The sequence below is a fragment of the Mercenaria mercenaria genome, chromosome 15 (assembly GCF_021730395.1).
Source record: "Mercenaria mercenaria strain notata chromosome 15, MADL_Memer_1, whole genome shotgun sequence".
NCBI lineage: Eukaryota > Metazoa > Mollusca > Bivalvia > Venerida > Veneridae > Mercenaria > Mercenaria mercenaria.
In genome coordinates, this window is record NC_069375.1 from 43,222,721 (window position 1) to 43,246,351 (window position 23,631).

At 32.9% G+C, this 23,631-nt stretch overlaps 2 protein-coding genes across 2 annotated transcripts; one reads left to right on the top strand and one right to left on the bottom strand.

The window, feature by feature from the left end:
• Positions 1-7,911: 7,911 nt before the first annotated feature.
• On the top strand, positions 7,912-10,440 carry LOC128549054 (leucine-rich repeats and immunoglobulin-like domains protein 1). Its single transcript, XM_053525114.1, has one exon. The coding sequence runs from the start codon at positions 8,368-8,370 to the stop codon at positions 10,327-10,329; it is 1,962 nt and encodes a 653-aa protein (XP_053381089.1). The 5' UTR covers positions 7,912-8,367; the 3' UTR covers positions 10,330-10,440.
• A 7,761-nt stretch (positions 10,441-18,201) lies between these two features.
• On the bottom strand, positions 18,202-23,271 carry LOC123561644 (uncharacterized). Its single transcript, XM_053524213.1, has 4 exons — positions 22,880-23,271; positions 22,552-22,610; positions 20,766-20,968; positions 18,202-20,339 (listed from the first exon to the last, which is right to left on the bottom strand). The coding sequence occupies exons 1-4, from the start codon at positions 23,269-23,271 to the stop codon at positions 20,130-20,132; spliced, it is 864 nt and encodes a 287-aa protein (XP_053380188.1). The 3' UTR covers positions 18,202-20,129.
• Positions 23,272-23,631: the final 360 nt, after the last annotated feature.

Below are 23,631 nucleotides of genomic sequence, written 5' to 3' on the forward strand. Positions count from 1 at the left end.
ATAGTATTACTCTTCAGAAATACAGAGCTGTCAATGCTGCAATTTTGCCTGTCCAAAAGTGCTTGTTTTACTATACAGCAAAGAAGGAGAAATTGTACTGGGCCGACACCATATGTATTAGGCGAACATAAACAAATTGGCCAAACTCAAAGTTAAATCAATGTTTGAGAAGCCTGTATCAGCAATGCCATCAAAATTTCATTCTTCTTTATCAAACATTGCACTTATGTTTAACCCTATATCTACAAATAAGTTGTCTTTGTATACAATAATTAGAAAAAAATAAACGGTGAGGGTAGATTTCCAGGAAGCGCAGAGCACCCCAAACACAGCCATAGCTCTTGATTATTTTTATTTTGAATAGTTATCATTATAATAATTTTGATCTTTTAAATTCAATTCTTATACTGTTTAAAAATTGCAGTCCTCAACTGCCGTTAAGGTAATTGAACCGTGATTGCAATCGAAAAATCATGAACTTTTCTTTACGCTTAGGGATCTCTGTCACAGGACGAAATGGAAGAAAAGAAAGAGCCTTAATAAAGAATTTCTGTGCAACATGTGGCGACTTTCAGAACGATTTCTGTTATTTACCGTTGTCAAGAACGAAAGTACGTGAACACTTCATTTCAATAGCTGATATGTCTGTTCATTATTTAACTTATCAACTTATGTCACATGTATTAGTGAGAAGGGGTAGGGTGTTGGAGGGCTTCGTAGCCGAGTGGTTACGGACGCTGATCTTAAGTCACTTGCCATTCACCGACGTGGGTTCCATTCCCGCTCGGTCTAAATGTCGTAGAATTTCTTTAAAGGAACTTACGTATTTTATGAATTTATTTTTATGCACTACCAAACTGTTTCTTTGATGGTTTGTATTTGCAAATATGACTTTCTGTAACATCTGTTTATCATTCAATCTGTCAATATATGTTTTGTGTACATACATTTAACTAAAATTAAACCTAGATATGATACTAAACTTTTCTCATCTGCCATATCGTCTTCATGTATTTCTCTGCCGTTGTGTCATAAGGAAAATGAAGGACTCTAATTTTTTGATGCCAAAAGGAAAAGAAAATCAACTCAACTACCGACGTTGAATTTCGAACCCACATAGCAAATTAAGATATATTAAACACAAACAATATGTTTTACATCTGAGCTAACTTGTAACTGGCACGAGAGATAGAAATATTTAGATTTTGACAAGTTACAAAATTGTTGAATTCCCTATGATTCATTTAATCTATTTACTGTTATGTTTGCTCACATCACGCTATCATTGGGACGTAATATCTATTCATAATTTAACCATTCTTCAAACTCGTATTTGCTGTTGATTAAAGGCTTTTTTCAATTCATTAAGCCGCCGAATGATTTAAAGAGACAAAAAATATTGTTTCTCTTTCTCCATGATTCACCACATGTTTCAAAATAAAATTAATCTGGTGTCTCAATGTTTTATATATAAAAGAAAAACAGTTTTCTTATTCCCTTATGTTCAGTAAAATGGTTCCAGGGGATCCTTTTACTTTTTGTAGGTGCATTAGTTGTAGTGACCATTACCGGTATTTGAATAGGAGAGAGAATTCCTTTATCCATCAGACAGTCCGTCCATCCTACCATCCGTCGATGCCTTCAAACTTGGTTTGCGGGCTATTTTAGTGCCCACAGGTGACTAGAGGGCCAGTCTACAATAAGGAGCAATGTTGCCTTGTTGTTTGCTGTAAATGAATCACATGGCCTAAGGGGAGGTAAAGTATTTGTTTTCAAGAAATGGCCCATTATACAATTTGTCCGAAACTGTGGGGTGGGGGTGGGGGTGAGAGACCCTTAAGGGTCCCTTAAAATGGCTCTTTGGCTGTTGGCCCACTAACCTAAAGTAGTCTAACCAGCCATCCTCGTATCCATCCACCCATCCATCTGTCTATCTAATGCTTGATCAATAAGCCACCCTATACAATTTCATGTCAGTTAAAATCATTTAATATGAGCAACTGATAAAATGGCCCCACTTCAGTTTAAAGAAACGAACACAAGAAATGTAATTTCAAATTTGACAGAAAGAGCCTAAAAAAGCTAAAATCCCAGATTAATATACCCTGTTGTACTAATGACTTGATATTGTTAAGTGGCAAGTCCAATTCTTCTATGTTTCCAAGTCCAATCAATGCACCAGACAGTATTCTGTGAATTTCGTTTCATGGAAAATAAATACATTTTACACTGATTGTTTACGCTTCTGAAAACATTTAGATAAATTCCCATACGAACATTTCTTGATGAATCAAACAATTTTGACATTTTGTTCTCAGTCCATTGAAAATATGTTCCTTTATGTGATTAATAGGATTTCTTACAAAGTAAGATTTTCTCTCGTATTTAGCGAAAATATGTCAGTTGATCTTAAGCTCCTATTGTTGCCTTAGAAACTGTATCCCTAATACCAGGACAATCATTTTTTATTTTGTCAGGACATAGATATATCATATAAAAACATACGTCTTCATATATATCGCAGCTTATGCGCGTATTTGTTTAGCAACAGTGTTTCCTCAAGTTGAGTTATCAACGTGTCTTCTGTTTCAGTCATTGTGGACAGTATTTGACAATAAAAGCAAAACGTGGGTGTACAATCTACAGTGTTTTAAAACCAATGTAGTAGGAGCATGAACGTGCAAAAAAGACATGCAAAATTGCAAATTTTCGTAGAATATTTTCTATTCTCATTTTCATACACAGTCGTGTCTTACATGTATCATGAATATGGTACTCGTAGCAAATTGAAAGCAGTAAATCAAATTGTCATACGACGAAACGTGTTGTAGTTTGAAATTTAGGGTTTAGCATTCGTTAGTGAAATACATGTTATATTTCATACAGAAAATATGTACATGTAGGTATACACATGTATTAATAAATTTCAGTGATAAATTGCCATCCCTTACTAATGCTTTAGTTGTATTTAATTGACTCAACTCTACTCCGCCCATCATTGCATCGATATATTTAATGCTTACAAGTGAAATACTGGAATTTATGAGTGAAATTAAATTGGTATTTACACTGTTTCAAACAGTAAAGATATCAGTTTTACTTTTCACTGGTGCGGAAGTAAACTTAAATGCGAAAGAATATGAATACTTTCTTGCAAAAGATACTTCAGTAAAGACATAGATGTATATAAATACTTACAGGATCATAAATATATATGTTACATCATTATAAAAGATATATGGAATCGTAATAGATGTATTTGACAGTTTTCCAAAAAAAGATATCGTGAGGTTATGATATTATGATGTCATAATGCGATGCACGTGACGCTGCGTTGGTAAATAAATATAATTTGTTTCATGACATTAAAACTACATAAAGTAGATACTACTAACTGTCCTACATATTGCAAATAAAACTTCCGGAGTATCTGCTCAGATGCATAAAATCATTTTCGTAATAATTACAAATAAATAAATGTTGTTCGGACATTTTCACAGATGAAATAAATCTGGAAGCGAGTCCTTTTCCATTCCAACTTCCAGGAAAATCAAATTTTACAAAGTGAACAAACAGGTGCGTTCGACATTTTCAAAACGATTTATTCCAATGATCAATACCGCCTTGAAGAGACAAGATGTTGGGTAAGGAATCTAAACCTTTAATTTATCTCTTTTCATAGTGCAAAACAAAATCAAATCAAGATTTTGCATCGTAAATTCATATCCTTCTACCAAAGAGATTTTATTGAAGTGATCATCATTCATTTGTATCTGCATTGGAGCATCTATAAAAACCTTTATTAGGCCTTTATGCAGATGCTACAACATAGCCACGTACTGAACAAGGTTTCGTATATAGTTACGTAGCAGGTGTGACAAATACAGCTGTTTATAATGAATTACTAAATTACTACTTAATGACATGATAAATCTTATTAAAGACACCACAGAATAAGTGTCTTCATATTTAATTCCATGGTGGTAATTATTCATAATATGCTTTGAAATATTGATGAATGCAAGAGTCTAACTTGTTTTTACAGTACATTATTACAAATTTACAGCGACGTATATGTACAGGATGCCAAGACAACGTGTTTTATTATTGTAGCAGTATGCGAAGTTATTAGTTCATTCTAGCTTTTGCAATGTAAAACTGTGTGTTACAATTATTTACCTAGTTTTAAACTCTTAACTGTACTGAAAACAATTGACTCGATAATGAATCTGAAATAGCTAGCAGATAAAGTGGCAAAAAGACCTCTTGTACAATAGCTGTATTAAACCTGAGTTATCTTAAGGTTCTCCATGAAGTTCATAGGTTTGTCTTTAAATTACCTTCACCCGATTTGTTCTATTACGAAAATGATTCAGTATTTAAAACTTACGCCGTAGATAGTTTGTCCGCCGTTTGTTGTATTTAGCAGCAAATGTTGTCCACCCACAGTCAGTATTTGTTTTGCGCTATTCCTTTCTTTTCAATGCCTGTCATTTTTGCCGTGAAAATTCAAAAAAGTTTGCCGAGAAAATTTGTAAATAATAGATGTTAAACTCAAATAAACTTACTGGAAACGGCTTAGATAGACACGACTTGATTATGTTTGAGATTTCACACATTTGTTACGGTGCGTCTAATGAAGTCCTTACTCTACTGAATGTCAAATGCTTGTCTCATTAAAAGTGCAGGCTTTATTGCAAAAACGAGAAATTTAGTGTTAGTACTATCTGGAAATTCTCTTACTATATATACAATAAAATTTTCTAACCTATTCAATTATATTTGTAAAGAAACTGTCCAGCAAGCATGGATACATATGCATATGTCGCTATGACGTAACGTGCACACTACATTTGGGATTAAGGTGATATTTCAAGACAGCTAGTCAATAATATCGCAATACATGTGCATGTTGAGACACTAAACTATTTAAATTTTAAAGTCCATTTTAATAAAGTCTTGAACAGATGATACTAAACATAGTGATAATAACCATGTAACCAATATATAAACTTGCTGAGTTTCTCTTTTATTGGAATATGTTACAAAGGTATGCACCAAATGTTATGCACCAAATCTGTTGATACCATGGTTATCTAGCAATAAATGAAGGATTATTAAACTTAGATGGTTGCTACATGTACAACATGAGGCCATGAAGTTATACTGCGGATTTATTAGAGAAAAGATAGCCTAACTGGGCATGTCAATAATGTAAATAAGTCATTCAATGATAAGAAGTACATACACATATATTTTCATCTCTCTGTCGCGTTAAAGCATACTTGTGTAATTCTTTTCTAGTGGTTACTTTACTATCTTGCAAATAGCAGAAGTAACAATTAGGAAAATCAAACATTAAATTGCTTTCGTACATCAAATCTCTATTTTCAGGAGGTTTGAACTCCAGCCACTACAATTTCTGTCAAACTAAGTATAACGATATCAGGTCTTCCAGAATTATCAACTGTTATTCACAGGAAGTTTAAGTAATTACAGTTGCAAAACTTCATTACCTAGTGAAAATTACTTTATCAGAAAAATGTTATTCTTGTTGACAATGAAACAAACAGTTTAAAGTTGCAACCAGAACTTAACTGTTGTCATACTGGTCACGCTTGTATAAAATTAGAAGATGGACTAATTCATTTCGGCAAGGTAAGGATTAATCAATTTCCTACTATGAACGTCATATCGATATTGCACTGTTGCATTTAGAATCAAACGATGTTATAGGCATACATGTACACGGTTGAAAGACTAGTAAGTCTTGCAATTCTAAATGATGAATTTTCTGATCATCTCTTCAAGTGGTGAAAAGGTGGATATTTGAAAAATAATGTTATGTGCATTTGATCAACAAGTCCTTCAAATGAGTGTACATGTGATTCATTTCGATAATATATACTTAATTTAATCATATATTACTTTAAAGGTGCCATGTTCAAAAAGCAGGGCACCTTTGATTTTTAAATAGTGTTACGAATTTGATAATCGAAATAGGAACAGTAGCTCTAAAGTTCAATATCATTTAGTTTCATGTTTGAAAACAAGCGCGGACAATTGCTTGCACAGTAAAACGAATAACCCATCATAAAAATTTCTATCAAGGACTACATGTAGTTTAAGGCATCATGCTTCATGTCCTTCAAATCTACAATATCTTGAAATCAAATCCTCCTGACAGTATACATACAGGTCTTGTGTACCGCGACCCGAAATTTCCAATACCAGTTTGTGTATATATAAATATTCACTTCGGAAGAAAGTCTCTCAGAATTACAGAAAATTTCCAATGTAATAGACCAAAAGGGAGATTCTGAATGTTAATATCTATTAAAGATATCTAGTTCTTAATGTAAACTTTTGTATTGTTGAAAAGGATGTTTACTACTTAAATATAAAACTGACAGGATACTGAACAAATGTAAGCTATCTTTCATTTTCTGCTTGAATAAAAGATATGCGGTATATGCAAATATTTACCTAAACTTTTTTAATCAGTTTCATGTATCTCTAATAAGATATTTAAACATTGTCAACATTAATGAAAATATTTTGACAGTATTGTGGTATAGACATATCTACTTTAAATTTTAAAATGTGTGTTATATATGTATAACCTCTGTGTAATATTAGGAAGATCGTATTTCTTTTCAAACATTTGCAGTTGTTTCGTATTATAATACATCTATCAGTACACTTATCACAATTTTGTTACTTTCAGCTGGTAAATATTTATATGAGAGGATGTCTTCTTTATAACTGTCAATATTGTATGTGTGTTTGGGGTTTGACTTTGACTGCAAAATAATAACAAGCAAGCAAGCGAAATTAATATTCCTCCAACATTCAATGAAATGATATAATTTCATTTAAAGGACAACAAAATGTCTTTCTTAAAAGGAATGCTGTCTATCAACACTAAAGTTTTGCTGAAATAGTTAGAAATTCGTATTTGCAATTTTATTATAATAGTTAGTAATAAATTAACATATCTTCCATCTTCTGACCACTGCAGAAAGTACCCGAAGCTGTAGCCTTCTCAGTAGAAACCGGATTTATCTTAATTGTTAATTTCTGAAAGCAGTTCAGTAAGTGGGAATTTCTGAAAGTAGTTCAGTAAGTGGGAATTTCTGAAAGCAGTTTAGTAAGTGGGAATTTCTGAAAGCTGTTCAGTAAGGGGGAACATCTGCTTTCATTGTCATGTTGAACTGTATAATCAGATCATTAAACTAGAAATAATTTGTTGCGGCTATTTGCTACAGGGGTAGGCTCATTACCTATGCCATTAAATCCAAAAGATGTCTCCGCTATTGGTATAGCACAAAGTATAATGAGTTTTGAATCCGCTGATGTTTTGAAAATTGTACTTTATCAGATGTCAGTCAGCGTGCGGATAGTTATTTTGCTAAACGTGGTCTATATTGCATACAATTCACCGGATGCTCTCAGTAGAAATTCGCATTTTTGTTTCTGATGATATAATAAGCTATAGTTTTATATCGTTATTTTAAATTATAAATAAAGTAAATTAATATAATCACACTGTGGGTAATAGTTATTGATAAGAATACGTTTATTTGACATATGCAGATAATAACATTATTTGAAACACAACCTATCAAAATATCAACTGAATAATTTCCGATATCAATTTCTGTTATCTTCAGCAATTGCTTACACACAGTCTTCAAAGACGCTGTTTGCATTTTTCCAGGTAAAAAAATATGTAAATATCTAATTATTATTTAAAAGTTCATTTATATTAAACGTTCTCCCTTCAGAACCATACATTGTTTCAAATGAAAGAGAAAAAGGGTGAATAGCAATACAAGTCTTATCTGATTTCTTTGTCATGTCGTACATATTTTATTTGTTCGTTTTTCATTGTAGGAGATTATCCTGGAGTTGTACCGGATATTGTCTGCGACACGAAGAGCAAAACGAGATATACTGCTAAATAAGTAGTTTTCTCTCTACGTTAGATTGACAATCTTACTTTCTTATAGCATTTTGATGGTGGACATAGGAATGTCTGACTTTAAGAGCTGGCTCTGGGATAAAGCTGGTATTCTTAGGAAATGGACGGCAAATATTTAACAAATGTTGCACAGAATTCGTTAGGAATATGATGTCTTATGGAAATGGTCTATGGAAGTTTTTCTTTTGGATTATTATATTAATTTATAACTTCGACAAGGTGACCTACATTTAATACTTAATGTATTATTATAACTTTAAAGACGTTTCTGGCACCAATTTGTTGAGCAAAGTATACAAAAGTACGGAAATATTGCAATAAGCAATCCAACATTTTCAAGACAAAAAAAAACTATTCTATCAGATAAAAACTTTACTGACATAATGAAACTATTACTTTATCTGTACGCTTTGTCGATGACATGTAAAATGTATGACATGATAACTAAAACGAACGTTTCGTGGACAACAGATTCTTATGTTGCACGTCAAACTCAAGAAAAACAGTGTGATTTTGCAAATGGAACTGGCAGCTATGCGTTAGGACTAGAAAGAAATACATCGGGTCATGGTAATAACATATATAACAATGATTTCTTAGTAGTTAATGTATCAAACTGTGGATTTGAGACAGTGAAAAAACATATCTGTATTTTATGCTCCTTACCAAGAAAGGTGTCTATAGACATGTCTTGGAACAATATCTCGATACTGGATGAAATACAATGTAACTGTCCTGCCATAAAGGAAATAGACTTCTCAAATAATGAGCTAACAGTGCTAAGAGCCAGTGCATTTGTTTTCGTCCAATACGTGATACGAATTAACATGACCGGAAATCATATTCATCAAATACAAGAACGTGTTTTCAATAACCTGAAAATGCTAGAAGTGCTTGATTTATCAAATAACAATCTCAAGAGGATATACCTAGATACTTTTGATAACCTAAGAAATCTACGTATATTGAATCTATCAACAAACAAAATACAAAGCATACTGCCCGGGACATTGTCACCGCTAAGGAACTTAGAAGAGTTGGACTTGTCAAATAACGCTATTCATTCGCTAGACAGTGGACATTTTAATGGTCTTGAAAATCTACGAATTTTAAATCTCGCTTTTAATAAGCTGACAAATGCAAAATTAAACTTTTTGTTTCCCTGTGTCAATTTATCTTTATTAGACTTGAGCGGAAACAATTTTGTCAGTTTTGAAGAAGGGTCTCTAAATGTCTTTCACATACACAAACTGTTTTTGAATAATTTATCACGTTTAAGATATATAATGAATGGCGCTTTTCGCAACGGCGATCGCCTTACAAAAGTTGACCTGAGCAGAAACAAAAAACTATTTTTTATCGAAGAATATGCCTTTCAAAATATGCAAGACTATATCACATATGACATTAGCTTCACCTTGTTAAAATCATTTCCAAAGGTACCAAATAATACGAAAATTAAAGCAACGGAGACTCCTCTGAGATGTGAATGTACCTCTGTAGCAGATATATGTTCTCGTAATGATTCGTCGAAAGATGAAAGACAGACTACAAAAGTATGTGAGCCGAGCATTGTTTCACAGATAACGGACAACTATTTTGTATACGTTGGCCAACGTCTCGAAATAGATTGCTTTGCAATTGGACTGCCTAAACCACTTGTGACATGGGAAAGAATATATTCTTATCCGAATGGAACGTTAGGTAGTACAGAGCAATTAGCCGCAAGTTATTTCCTAAATCTATACATATTATCGTTAAATTTCGAAGGAAAATACCGATGTGTTGCAATGTCAAACAGTATAATAGTCCATAAGAATTTTAATATACATGTAAAACAAATAGATATAGGTATAAAAGTGCTGTCACGTAGCTCTCACTCAATACTTGTTGCTTGGAACAAGACACAACATGCTCAACGTCACGTGCTTTTATATCGTGCATTTGAAACAACTTCTGATTATATTATTGAGAATTTGAATGAATACTGGAAAGTGTTTATAGTAAGGTATTTGCAACCATTCACAGAATATGAAATATGTATAGCCTCATTTTCAGACTTAAATGATAAATCGTGTGTTAGAGCGATGACTTTAATTTTACAAAAGAAATCAGGAGGAATTCGTCACAATAACCTCGCAATAACATTTCTTGTTATATCTGGAGTCGTTTTTGGTGTTTTCATTTTGGCAACAATGTATAGGTGTCTACAAAAAATCCGAATTATTTCAAAACAAAATATTTTCATTGTTGCTTCGGAATCACGTGAATGTTTTGCTGACGTAACGGAATCTACATTTACGTATGAAAATCACAATACAGAACGTTTGGTTGATACAGAGTAAGAGCAAATAAAACAGGTTTCACTAATAGATATGTAAGTCCTATTTGTATTTTATATTAAACGAAGAGGAATGAAATTATTTGTTATTGGGCATCAGATCACAGTTTGTTTGTCAAACAAGTGACGTCATAGCGTCAAGCATTGTAACGGCGTGCTGGAAGAAGAACGCCACACCATCGGCATATGTTAGGTGGATATTGTCAAGGGTGTAGATAACTATCCTTGATGTCGTGTATAAATCCAAGTAATATATCTAAAATTTACAGTGATTTGTTGTTGAATAAAATCATTGCGTGGAATGCGAAGGAAATGTATCCATTGGATATATTTTTTCTTAAATTCTGCTTCCTAGATTTCTTATCTTTTATGCCACCTTTTAATTTTGTTAGCACGTGTAGGATACTTACGATGTAAATGTCTGCAATGCTGCAGACGTTATGCACGTGAATAAATGACTAGAATTCAATAATAAAATATTACCCGGATCGGTTTGATTTCGTCTGTTTATGACCGGTAATGAAATGTGCGACAACTTTCATGACCCTCTAGCACCGCTTCTGTTGCGCAAAATCTATTCAAAGGACACCGTGTTCCGATCGGACTCGAACATTTTAAAGTAAAAACATGCATGTATACATATCTTATTTGTGAAAATGCATTTAGTGGATAACTGCTTTAATATTTAGAATCACCATTTTATATAATTATAGTTTAACCCTTTTGTTTCTCTGATGTGTTAAGGAAGAAAATAATTATATCTGTCACTAGCACTTGTTTTGCATCGTTATAGAGTTCCCAAAACAAAAGTGGGTACGTTATTTTATAATCGATGTCAAGGAATATTGTTCTATACAATATAATGATAGATTTGTGCTGATACCCATGCGAAAATAACATACCGGACGCGGCGATAAGCGTGTCAAAGATGTTTTGAATGGGTGCATTATTTCATCACGAGCGGGCACATGGGTAAAACCACCGACCTTCCGTAAGCCAGCTGGATGGCTTTCTCACATGAAGAATTCAATGACCCGAGTGAAGCAAGATAATTGTAATTACTCTTTTAATTTTCTGCTCATTTTATTTAGTAAGTAGATATACCAGACAGACTATTCCATTTTAAAACGTATTTACAAAATCATCGCTTCAAGCAAGTCCTGGATATCCATGCGAGTAAATTTGCAACGGCTTTTATCGTAAAGTTAACGATCAGAATCATGTTTTAGTGTTTTTATTTTCATATTTATGTTTGTCTGTCTGGTCTGGAATTATGTCTGTTTTTCTATATGTATGTTTAGTTAAGTTCTCTGATACAGTTGTTGATATAAGAACAACATGCTGAAAACTCGGAACACATTCTGCCTGTATCAATTTTTTGTTGCGTTTGTGCTCTACCTTTCAGAGAGTAGTGAGAACGATTCCCCCCTGCCTGGACGTCTGCATCACACCTTGGTTAACAAATTTATAAGAAGATTTTTACAGCCTAGAATACATCCCTCTTACACACCCCTAGCACCGATTTGAGCGGACTTTCATTAGCAATGCTTAGATATTGAAAGGACTCCACGATAACAACAACACTCAGTAACCATTGCAAGTTTATGTAAATTATGACCCTTTGTCGACTTAGAAAATTCGATTGAAGTTTTACATTCAAGTATCTACCAAGCTGTATCTCAAATAATTACTTCGATATGTCTTGTGTTAATGACGCTTTAGTTGATAGATTGAATTTGTAAGGCAGACATTCAGATTACGGAAAGTATTATTAAATAACTGATTTACTTAAATTTGACCCCTGGTATGGACAGGTCATTATCAATGGTCAGTTGAAGCACTGTTTGATTCGCCTTTTCTGTATTTTTTTTTCTTTAATATCTTTCTAAATATAACAGGGTTATTATAACAGTACCTTGGTGTGTAATGTTCTATTCGGCCCGAGTGGATTATGCCAGTCCTGGATCCCTGTTTCTAGTATTATCTCAGTCAAAATGACTATGATTGTAGATAAATGAAAGTTGAATGCAATGTTTTGTATTCGTTCGTGAAATACATGCTGTATTTGAGACAGAAAATTTGTAGGTATCTGATTAAAGACTATTCCATTGATGTAACACATCATTCTGAAGAACTGCGGAACATTTCAAGTAGACTGAGTACTGCTAGAAATTATTATCTTAAATATTTTTCTGCTTTGACCCAACACGATGTGAACATATTCCAGAGCTGTGAAGGGCACGAAGAAAATTTAGAAATGTACTTAGAATACTACAAGCCAGTTTATAGATTAATGAAATTGCGATATTTCCAATAGCAAAATCTCCAAAGTAGAGTATAGTTTGAACCTTATTGTCACAATGATGTTAAATGCGATGCAAATTATTTCTTTCATACAAATAAATTCATCTTCTCTGCTAGAGAAGGTCTTTATCGTTAAACATTATCTATATTTAGGCTTAATATTGCAAACAGATTGGCTTTGTTATGACATCTTGTTGGAAGCAAATTTTCCGCTGTGACATATTGCCAAAAGTTGATCTATAACATAGGATTAATATAGAGATACTGTAATAAATCTGATATGAATCAATAATAAATCTTAGATGCAGAAGTTATTGTTATTCCTTTGGTTTGCTTGCAGCACAAAGAAAATAACACACAAAAAAACAGAAATTATTGGACTTTTTAAAAAACACGTTAATCCCTGTATACTGAATAAAGAATTATAAAATGCTTAAAAACAGTTATACGAAATTACAACGTAATAGATTTGTACAATTTTTTAAAGCGGTATACATTTATAATGTTGCCTGAAAATATCTGTATCTCAATGAAAATGTCCAAAATATTTCTTGAAACGGTTCTTCAAAAATTGTCTGACTATAAACCTGAAAACTCAGCTTCCGTGATGATAGGAACATTAAAAATTACATATATAAATGAGCTGTCTTCATTATTATAGACTTTGTATATACCCATTGGTAATTATTGTTTTTAGCAGAAAAAAATTGTAAACAGACTATAGTGTAATTAGGCCCGTCTAGTTGTTCTGTTTTCAAGCGAACAACTTGAAAAGTCTTTATCTTCAGCAGATGTTGTACCTAAAACAAATAAGGAGCTTCTGTATTGAAGCCAAAACATATAATATGTGCTAGGCAATTTTGGATCCAGGTTTATAAATTGTTATATTTTCAGAAATAGTATATCCATTAAAACATCTCTGATGTACACTGACATTCAGAATCATACTGAGCCAATGTACAAAGGAAAGAAAGTAGAATGCAAAACGATTATGTACTAGGAATATCATTTAAGCAACATGATTCTCTATGGAATCTGAAACATACATAATTATGCTGGATGCATAATTTGATTTTTAATTGCATCATATTTTCAGCTACAGTACTCACCCGACTGTTATGTATACGACTTGGGATAAATACTTATACGCGACAGCTGTATTAAGGTTGTGTACATTTTTCACATCTTGATTTGAATGTCATAAAACGTTTTTTTAAATGTAAGTAAAGTATAACGTATAAATATCAAACTTAAATTGCACATAGTGATATTGATATTTGCGAAAAGATTTGTTTAGTGTACTTAGCGCATTTTAAATCTTGGTTCCTTGCTATCTAAGATACCATACTTCGTCCTTAATCATATTTTATCTGGAAGTTGTTGCGCAATGATTTATAAGAGCATATTTCTGACATTGAGGCACATTCAAATCACCATTATGTTTCAGATCCTTTATTTGTTGTAGTATTTATGTATGTATATAACATCAAATATAGAATTTCTGACAAAGTCACAATTTGTATAAATATCATCATTTCGAAAAACATCATGATTGAATGCATGCATTACTCTGGATAAATTTCTCATAATTAGTTTGTTAATTTATGTGAAAAATAGATCATTGTTCAAATTCTGAGAAGACAATTGCATTATTTACTTAGTTACGATAAAATGCGAAAAGATATTGCTTTTTGACAATTCCAACTTTCTTACGGAATTCGACTTTGTACCGCATTTGCTGAAAGGTTCAGTTATATACGCATACTAAATATTTCCATGCAAAGATTTCTGGCATTTTCAGTTCGCCGAAATCTTGTTTATCTTGACTGTAGATATGTTTTCCTAATATGTAAATCCATCCAACTAATTTGGTGAAAATAAACGAATTGGCCCGATTGTTCATAGGAGGTAATGACTTGAGAAATTTTATCCGTCATACTACGATAATTTGTTTCCATTTGGTTTAGAATTGCAATTTTATTGCATAACTTACTTACAGACAGTTATCCCGGAAACCATACTGACCCAACTTACCAAAACTTTTCAAGATTTTAAGTATGAATTATAAAAGACACTGCCGTTCTAGATATTGTGTCAAATATCTCGACTTACAAATGAACAATTCTAGCCCAATGAAGAACAATAGATACCAAAACAAACTAAAAATCTATATTATCTCTCAAATAAATGCTAAATAAAATGTCTGACAGAAGCAACATGTTTGATGAACAGTGTCACAATTCATTGCATGGTTATATGATTAAGAGGATGAATTTTTAAAGTTAATGTTACATTTATGTCATATTTTGAAACATGAAGGGCTTAAATTTTAAGATTTGGGACGGCATTACAGATCCATCCCTTATTTCTTTTGTAAAGTTTCTTGAGTTTTATGATACTTATTTCGCTAAAACTAAAACTCGACTATCTATTTCTACAGAAATTCTTTGATTTTTCTATTTAATCAATCGTTAGGGTGAAAAACATATTTTGTATACAATTTGGAAAAACAACAACCTTACAAAATATGTGTCTATGTGTGTATTTTGTGCGATTGATTTCTGAGGGCAAAAGTCGGTAAGTCAAATAAAAGATATCATATTCGCTCAAACTACCCGACAACAGCTAAGTCACAGAACAAGAGTTCCCGTTTTGGTGTCGAAATACATATCTTTGTTTTATCTTACATTTGTATGATATGAACGCACCCGAAATTTGACGTCAAAATAGAAAAATATCGACGCTTCCGGCTCCGTAGTTAACTTAACGGAGAATAGAGACGATAAAGTGTTTGCACTGAACAACCATTGATGCGGAGTTAAACCATTGTTTGCAATTTTAACAAAGTCATCATTTTTCACTGGACTTCATGTCCAATGTTTTTAAAGTTCATGTATACCGTATACCTATTTTTAAACAAAAATGTAAAAAAAAAATATCATTTTGTGCAAACAGTGAAGTAAGACGGTTATTGCGCTGTGGTAACAATGTGTCGTCATTTAATATTTTTGAAATGAAGCATTTCCTCTAGATTCTAGTGTTACCTCATTTTCACAATGCTAACCTGCAATAAAATTCCCTTTTGAAATATCCTTCTTGAATGTCAAAGTCTAATTCATATCATATAGTCTTCAATATATCTCCGTTAATTTGACGTCATTTAGATAGAAACACACACTCCAGGCAATTAAAAAAATAATTATTAAAAATGAAATACTATATCGAACAAATCAAATATAGTTAGTAACAGAAAACTCACAAAATGTAATATTGAAAAGGGTGTTTGAAATTTACAAATTATTAATCAAAATTTCCTTTTCATTAGTATCACACATAAATTGTCGTTAAAGGCGCTTCCTGCTTTGTGTATTTTTTCTCAATAGTCAGACAGTATTTTTCAAGTACTTTTCTTGTTTATAGAAAGTAAAGAAACAGCTAAAGTATGTAAAAGGCGTAGGAAAATCGTTTACTTAGCACAAACAAAAGCTTAAGGTAGTGATGGTACCTACCCAAGAAAATCTAAGGGAAACAACTTTGAATTGACCAATAAACTCGAGTCAACATAAAATAGTGGTCAAACGTGAAATACAAAGAAATAGTTTCTTTTCCTAACAACTGATCAGGCTCACAAAATATGACCTAACTTTATTTAAAACTCTTTGCATTCGATTAACAACATAAACGCCGTTGCTGGAAATAATTACAGTTCGTCATCTCGGCATGAGACAAAATAGACATAGAGGGCTGCCATTTTGTTATGCCCGATTTTTAAAGCGACCGAATATTACACAAATTTAATGGAATAAACTGATACTACCGGGGTAGGTACTCTTTCTGTGCGGTAGGGAGACTAGGTAGTCGCATCGGTGGCTGTGACAGAGAACATGTTCTTCCGACGTTCCGATAAATTACAAGCAAGGTGCGTTTAAACTTCGGAATTTCCTTTTTATCGATTTCGACCCAGCGCAAAAAAAAATACGTCAGGTGCGGGCGGCCAATTTTTTTTTCATTTCTTGTCCAATTGATGCGGGAAATCCGACAAACAAGTAATCAGTTTGGTATGGCCTAACCGTAAATTTGAAACAGTATGAATCGTGCCATATGATGCATTCAAACCGAATGAATTTGAAAATAACGGAAATGGTTGCTAAGTTGCTTTGACTGAACATCTTTTTCTAATATCAACCTGTAAGCCCAGTTGACCCGCAATCAATTTGTTGTTAAATCATATTATTCTGAATTCTGCCGCCAGTTGTATTAAACTTTTTTATTGCTAGCAAATGTGAAGTCGTACTATAAAACTGAAAATAAAGACTAACGTTTTATCGTCAACCTTTCATAATTTTGCTTTATTGCTTTATATTTTATCAGCCTTTCGGCATACTTCCGTCAAGTTAGGACTGTTACAAATAATTGTGGTGCATTTAATCTGCTTTTAAACTAATCAATATATACGGTTACTCTTATCATATCTATGTCATTTCTGAAAGTGACATTACACCAATTTTAAGGTGGATGTTTTCCTGTGAGGGCCAGTTCCTGACCTTGATTTAGTCACACTGTCAACTTCAATTCAAAAGAAATATAACATAATGCATTCTACACACTTTTCAAAAACAAGTGATGGACCGACACGAAAAGAAGCAAAATACATTTTCACTGTAATGTGACGCAAATTGCCTTAATTCAGGTCCCTATATACTTTAAGTTCCGAAGCAAAACAAATAAACGCTCCACTTCGATGCAGATTTTGATTGTAATGCCTACATAACAAATACCTGGCGTACTTTCATAACTTGCATTAAGTAAGTGGGCTGTATTGAATATCAACAAAGAAACAGAACATCCAAGACAATCAACCATCATATGAAACAAATGAGTATCGTTCGTCGAGATAACAATAATCTTGTAAATCAATACATACGTATACAATGTTGATTAATTACAGAGATATAATTCATCGGCAGACCAAAAGGGAAGCATAAGGTCATCGCTTTGATAGATTTTGTCTTGCTTTACATATCAGTGAAATTGACTGCTGTATTCTAATGTTATGTTGTTTATATTTTGATCTATATATTTCCCCAGTAATATATATCTATACGGCTATATCATAATTTTACGTCTGCATTTTTGGAAAGAAATGTGAAAAATTAAAACAAATTGATACAGCCAGTGATCTATCTAATAACTGCTAAACCAATACATCCAACAGAAATCATTATGGGGTAACGCGTTCATTGTAAACTGTACACATGCTCTATATGTATGTAATGTTCTTGATGAATAATGTCAACCAACTTAAAGTTTTATATTAATGAGGCGAACTGATTGTTTGGTTGTATTGTGTAGGTTACCAAAACATTCTTTCAACCATTGAACATACGGACGAACAGTTCTATCTATATGCGAAGAACGATAACGACTATCAGTTTCTACCAAGATAAAAGCAGAGGTCATAACGAATGTTGAAATGTCTTCAAAAACGCTCTTTCTCTATAGATAAAATCTAAGACAGTTTATCATTCTTTTTATTCTTATTTATTATATAGTCTGTAGGTCTGACGTTCATGCACCATTATAAACATTTGTAATTCCATTTTATTTTAGATAATTAATAGACATTTAATTGACTCGAGGACATTCGTGATAACGGCAGATCAAAGTTGTATTCTTATGAAAGTTCTGGCACCTGCTGGTAATTGTTATTACCAAGTTGAACTATCATAGCAGGCTATTAAGCTACATTTATAGAACATTGCCAATATAAAGCTTTATTAACATACTCAAAATTGAAATAACATAATGAAAAGAGCTGTCTACTCCTCATTCACTTATACTCAGATACAACTCTTATAGAAATAAAAATATATTTCTGTCTCTGAAATAAAAAAAAATACTTTAGGGTCTGATATTATTTTGCCTGGTTGCGTTAAAACAACTATTTACAGATTTTGTTATGACATCGTTAGTGCGTTTGTTATTCAAACGGACAAGATTGACGACGGATCGGTTAAAGACCCACCTAAACCTAGTGACCCACTTTTTCCTCCCACAGGAAGTTCGTGAAAATGATTCTGATAATACTGGTATAATACAACTATTCTACCAGATGACAGGAGGACAATTCAGGCCCTCTCTGAAATAATATGATTTTACATATTCATAAGAAATTAGTTAGTCTTTTGAGCACAGACTTTAATAAACAAATATAAATAACTATCTTACCCTATAGAAACAAAATATGGTATTCACTCAGCTTAATACATTAAACGATGTGCATACTGCTATAACCATTTAATGAAATGTTTACAACTTAAACACATTGTCTTGGCAAAATATTTGTCACTGTCAGTTTAAAAATGGAAACATAAATTTCTCCATTTCTTAATGCATATCATATATAATTACAAATGTACCATCATGCAAATACAAAAGAATACAGTTATTCCGTGGCGCGTCTTTAAAACAATTAAAGAAAGAACACAAGTGATAACTTTTCAGTTTGGTATGAAAGACACGAATGTGTTTATTGTATACGTGAAAGTACTCTTCAAACACACTCGTGCACTTCAAACCAAAACGAAACTATATACCTAATCGTTATTTATTTCTTAATTGATTTTGCCGGTAAGTAGTTTGTGATTATTATTAGAGATATAAAGGAAAACATTGACTGTATTTGTTATTCCATTTTCTTAATGAGGAACCATTTAAACTATTCCAGAATACTCCGTAGAATTCTAAACAATTTTAAAATTTTGACTGTGCTTTTAGGTTGCTATTTGACAACAATCTTAATAATTGCAGCATTCTTCAACATCAGTTATATACGTATTGAACCCATACAAATTCTATAAACATACATGTCGCGGTACAGTGACAAAATCAGCTGTTCGTCTTCTTAAACCCTCATTTGCACTTCAAATAAACACTTTGTCTTCATTGTTAAAGTAGTTATATACAAAGTTTAAGCCATTATTTCACAAGAGAATATTTTCGACAAAATGTGGTAAGTTTTACATGTACTCATGATTCAAATTATGTATAAAATTGTCCAATATAAATAAGAGATTAATCAACTGCCTATTAAATGAATAGTCAGGTATTGAATAAATGTGGCAATTGCTGTTGTGCTCCCTCATTTAATCTTTCTTTGTGTTATTGTACTATTTATTTGACCTGTCAAAATATGTTTCTGGCTTTCATGTTAATCTTATATACGCGTGAACAGAATATAATGAAAGCCGGGAACAAGTTTTGACAGTTCAAATAAATAGTACAATAATTTTCATACATTTAACAAAGAGGCATAGTCAGGTGAAATAAATAATGCAATATTTAACAAAATCCTCATCAATGGAAATATTGCAGAACCACTCACCTACTGCAAATACATTGAGTTCTTCAATCATTTTACTTCAAAGCTTTTAACTTTGTTTTGGTACTCATTTCAGCATTACTATACATAACTGTTGTGGCATATGTGTTAATTGTGTTTTAATGAATCAGGAAACCACTGAAGTGAGTATGGAAACAACAGCCTGCAAGCATTCCTGTTCCGGTTTTATGTCCAATTTTAACATATATCGTGTCCTCTGCTTTCAGTTCTAATACGATGGTTGCCGATCTTAGCAGCCATCTATCAGAGTTGTGATCCAGGAAAATGTAGCCAACTTTCGAAGTGTTGTGCATCATGTGCAAATGCAGCTGAGAATAAAAATAAAACAAATTAATGTTCAGTAAATTATCTTAAAAATGTAGATTTTGTGCATATTCTTAATGTGGTTGTATGACATTTTGCCTCACCCCACGCCCCTCTCCTTAATGAAAAAAAATGGTTTGCGGGACATTTGCCTCTACCCCCATCTCCCACCCCACCAAATCCCCAGTTGTAGTAGATCCAGAAGTTATTATTTTCATTAAATTGATTTGTTTCATGTTACAAATGTCGCTCTGAACAACTTTATGACAACGTTTAAAGTGCTTTTAAAAAGGTATTAACAATTATTGAGAAATGGTGTGGATGCAATATCATTCATATAATACCATTAATAAAAGTAAACCTTGATAATATTTAAATTGTCAAAAACATGCCCAAGAAAGTTTTATGTGTAATATTAATTGCGAACATACGTGTGCTGAAGTCGCCTTAGTACTTGAAGACGCAACAAGGTTGATGCTGTATGTACCGTCCACTGGAGCAACAAATATCCCTGGTCCAGGTTTGTAACCATTTCCGATATTTGTATGCACTGTGTCAAACACGACTGTGGTACCGATAGGGGGATCGGCAAGGTGTTTTGACAACTGGGCCATAAAGGCCACCTGTTGAGTATCTAAAACGGAAATAAAGCGTGATAAAAGAACTTCAAAGTTATATTTTATTATCATTCGGAACTGTTCTCAGCGTCTATCAAGATAAAAGATATCTACCTTTCATATTAATGAGTTTCTACATCGTCCGCAGAAGAAAAGTTTGTTTATTTGTCTAATCATATATAGCATGTAATGTAAACAACATTTTGAGGGAATACATACCGCATGCGCACACTGCCTATGTTATACTAAACAGCTAAACATTTTGCTAGAACTGGTCGGAAATCAAATATCTCAATAACCATTGGTAAAAGGTGTTCTGTTTCAATCTAGATAAGTATTTGAACTAATCCAAATGCTCGGTAAAATTTTACATACCTTTGCACGAATTCTCTGCTTGAGTTCCTGTATTTCTCTCTCAAATTGCAGTAATTTCTGCATCACTTTATAATCGTAGTCGAATTTGGAGAGGCACTGACCAGGCTCGAGGTCTTCAGTGAAACAGTTTGACGTCTTAGTTAAAACAAGTATCACCATAATCCAAGTCATAAAATATTTGTCTCGATATATTTTCCACATTAACATCTTCTTGTAAATAATCAAGACGAATTTCTACGTAGTTAACCCGACAGTTTATCTCCGCGCAGTGTACGTCAAGAAAGTTTTCATGCTGTGGAAGGCTGCATGCACAATGATATTTGAATTGTTTCGTCGATGTAGTTTAAGAAGCCGGTTCATTCTTCTCACGCAGAAACTTTAAATGCTGTTTGATACAAAACAAAGAAGAAACATTACAAATATGGTCATTTCTTTAGTGACACTATAATAATTGCATTATGCGTGTATATAAACAAACTGGAAAATCATTGCTTTTCTTCCTAGAAATATGTATGTTGTAATTTAGGTATCCTAGACAAGCAAATTCTAAAATATTCCACAAACACATTGTATGCGTGTTGTCATGACAAACAAAATTCGAAAAATGCATATGCAACATGAGAAAAGAGTGGATCGTAGACAAATAAAATAAGTTATTCTGTTATCATTGGTATACTGCAGAGTTCATTTTTTCAAACAGTCTCAAGATTTTATTTTGAATACTCAGTATACTTGTAATGTCATACTAATGATTTACACTGATATGTTGCAAAAAATAACATGAATTATGTACGGCATGCGCAAACATGTCAAACAGCATTTACAGCGTTCATGACGTCATGCCTAAAATTGCGTTTGTTGACGAACATAAAAGCATTGTGATGTCTGAAGTACTTAAGATTTTCTCTCAAATTTTCGCATTTTAACGGTTATGTTCTTCATGACTATATAGTAATCTATTATTTTGATTTGTTTATCAGTTATACAGTTTTGTTTTAATGGTACGGCACATTATGTATATTTTATAAAATAAAAACCAGTGAATACGAGGGAATCAGTAAGGATGATTTACAGGATGTGGGGGGTTGCGGTTAAACTTTATATAAGAACGCACGTCTGGTTCATATGAATCTATTATTCAAACTCAAAATGTTTACAATATCAGGAAGTGACGTCAGTGACGCCAAAACGTAATACAAATAAATAGCGTTAAACGTTGTGATACATAAATGTACGTTATTTCCGACATTCTGGGGGCCGCGAAATGCTTCAAAGTTAATTAATCTGAAACATAGAAAAATATCTTTATTTAAAATATCATGAAAATGTTATCCCAGAATGCTGATCAAATCATAGAATAAGTCTTTCATAAATCACATTCTCGTGTAGATTCTAGAACTATTAAAGTACAGTGTCTATGTAATTCAAATTATCCATAATTTCAGTTAATATAAATTTACTCTGTCAGTCTATAAATGTATACTTAAATACACAGTTTATCTATTTCACGTATTTCCGTAATTCAATTTTGATAAATTCTCGCATGAAATTACTGTCTCTCATTTTCATTCAGCTCAAGGGGGTAAAGTTTCTTAATAGCTCGTGTTGTAAGACCACTTCCGGTACGGATCATGGCTGATCTGGTTAAACCATCTTTACCCGGCATCTGTTCCTCCACCACGGCAAGTTTCCATCGTAATCGAGGACAGTCTTCATGCACCTGTACCACGTCACCAACTTTTATCGTCTGCTTGTTTTGACCACTTTGCGTGTGTCGTTCACGTAATGACGTAAGATAATCAGTCTTCCATCTCTCCCAAAATCGGTTGAGTAACTCTCGCTGGATTCGAACCTGTTTATTTGCTGTGTTGTGGTTACTGTTTACGTTCTGAATAGCTGAGTAATCCGCCGGAGTCGTTATCCTTCGACCATATAGTAAGGCCATACCAAATTGATATGTCGTTCGTCGGAACTACCGCATCAATAATTTCATTCCCGAGAAAAAAAAATAAAAATCACCCGCCCGCACGTACATAAAAATCTCCGAAAAAATTTTTTTTTTCCCGATTACGCAGTCCGGAATAATAACGGCAAAACAGGTTTTATCGCTGTTTTAATGCGTCAAAAAGTCAGGAATATGGTGTTGTTCATCATTTGTTTTAAATCTGGAGTGTCTGTGCTAGTGCCACACATAGCCTTCGATGTGTCGGTAGGTAATGAAGTAGGCACATTCTACTTTTGTTCAATACAGTGAAAAGAACGAAGCCCGATTTGTAAGACGTGCACGGGGATGCAGTTAAAAGTA